The sequence below is a fragment of the Peromyscus leucopus genome, chromosome 3 (assembly GCF_004664715.2).
Source record: "Peromyscus leucopus breed LL Stock chromosome 3, UCI_PerLeu_2.1, whole genome shotgun sequence".
NCBI classification, from domain to species: domain Eukaryota; kingdom Metazoa; phylum Chordata; class Mammalia; order Rodentia; family Cricetidae; genus Peromyscus; species Peromyscus leucopus.
The window spans coordinates 44879924-44882203 of NC_051065.1; the positions used below are offsets into that span (position 1 = coordinate 44879924).

The window sequence follows — 2280 nt, forward strand, 5'->3', positions numbered from 1 at the left end:
ACTTGGAATGTTGTTGAGGTTCTTAAAAGTCCTGTTGTCATACTTACTATATCTTTGGTCTAGTGATTTACAGTGTGTAAACAAGTATCTGTTTTCCTTGATGGCTTTTTCCTATGCAATATATTTTACTTCTGTACTGTTTTTATGCAATTGCAATAATGGTGAACTGCCACCCACATCACTTTGTAACCTGAATTCCTCAAAAGCCTTATTTCGTGTTTATTCTAAACACAACTTCTCTGCACACCTGTTCCAGTTAAATGATGTAGAATGAGAGGGAATTAAACAAACACACTGACTATTCTGTGCCTTTCATTTAAAGAAAACCCCTGCAAATGAACTTTGCTTTCCACAGGACTAGATCTATCTGCTCATTCAGGTGATTTTCACAATAAAGTCACGTACTGGGCATTCCCAGCCCTTGTTACAGTCTCAGTACAAATTGCTTATTCATCAAGACCAACCAGTATTTACTCTACATTACTAGAGGTATATACTGGAGCAGTATATTCATAGACTTATTAACATACACTTTTGTCAGTAAGGAAGATGGAAATCACAGAGAACTACACCTTACATAAAGAGAAAGCAAATCTTAGCTGGCTCTGGAAGAGACAGGAGAGCTCATGGCTCCTTGCTACTGTGCTTTGCTGCCTCCTGACTCTTGTCTTTGTGACCTATGCCATCTTTCCACTATGCTTTGAGATCTGGTTAGTATCAGTGCTTAGGGTTAAAATCTAATCAATATATGCTCATGACATCAGAAGTCTACAAGACCAGACTGTAAGGCATTTCTTATTTCCCTTCCCACTACCTTATAGGAAGTACATGTATATCTTCACATCTCCCCTGGGTATTCATCTTGGTCTCTGTTTCCACAACACTCTCTTCACAGCACCCTTGACCTCAGCATTCCTCAAGCTGTAGATCAGGGGGTTCAGCATGGGGTTGAAAAGACTGTAAAACAGGGAAAGGATTTTCTGCTGTGTCTCGGGGTTCTGAGACTTGGGGGCCATGTACATGACAATGGCGCTGCCAAAGAAGAGCCCAACCACACAGAGGTGGGAGGAGCAGGTAGAGAAGGCCTTTCTGCGGCCGTCCCCTGATTGGATCTTCAGGATGGCAATCAGGATGCGTGTGTAGGAGACCAGCACCAAGCATAAAGGTCCCACTAAGATGAACACAGAAGCTGCAAAGATGACAACTTGGTTGAGCATTGTGTCAGCACAGGCCAGCTTGAGGACAGACAGGATTTCACAGAAGAAGTGATTGATTTGATGGGGCCCACAGAAAGGCAACCTCAGGATGAGAATTACATGGACCAGGGCTAGAAGGGAGCCACATGCCCATGAAACAACAGCCATGATGGTACATACTTTCCAGCCCATGATGACAGAGTATTGCAAGGGGTGGCAGATGGCTACATACCGATCATAGGACATCATTACCAGGATGAGACACTCAGTGTGAGCAAAAGCCATGTATAAAAATGTCTGCATTATACATGGGGCAAAAGAAATCGTTTTTTTCTTATCAAGAAGGTTTGCCAACATCTTGGGGACATTGTTGGAAGCGTATGAAATATCGACGACAGCCAAATGGGAGAGAAAGAAGTACATGGGGGTGTGCAGTCTGGAGTCCAGCCAGATGAGTCCCAGAATGACTCCATTTCCCAGCAGGGTGAAAGTGTAGAACAAGGAGAAGAGGCCACAGAGAAGCATTTGCATTCTTGGGCTGAGTGGAAATCCCTGCAGGACAAACTCTGGGACCCATGTCTGGTTCTGTGTCATACCCTTGTGACAGTCCCGGCGATGGTCACTGCTGTGGGCAGTGAAATGTGTGCTGAGGAGCAAAGGCAGATATGGATTAGCTGTTACATAAGTAGAAGGTTGGTTTATCTTGAACACCATGTGTCATTTCAGTCAGCAATCACTTTCAAAATCATTATGTTAAATAGTTGAATCCATAGTAACAAAGAATGAAAATCCATTACAGGGAAGACATAGATATGATCACAAGCTTTCATACAATATTACCATTTTTACATTTATTTTTGATCACAAGATACACATTTTTACAATTATGGTGACAGCCAGAGTTTTTATTTTTCAGAATAACTAGCTATTTCATTTTTTGAGAAGAGATTGTAGCCACATATCATGTATTTTGCTTTTTATTCAGTTTTCATGTTTTGTTTCTATATTCCCAACCAAAACTTTCCTGTTTTATGAATTATGAAGAGTCCGTTGCACATGGACATGATTAAAGAGTAATTATGCA

The 2280-nt window shown here is 41.5% G+C and overlaps 1 protein-coding gene across 1 annotated transcript; it reads right to left on the reverse strand.

Annotated features, from left to right (window-relative positions):
- Positions 1–857: 857 nt before the first annotated feature.
- Positions 858–1790, reverse strand: LOC114697983 (olfactory receptor 2A5). Its single transcript, XM_028876409.1, has one exon. The coding sequence runs from the start codon at positions 1788–1790 to the stop codon at positions 858–860; it is 933 nt and encodes a 310-aa protein (XP_028732242.1).
- Between the last annotated feature and the right edge of the window lie 490 nt (positions 1791–2280).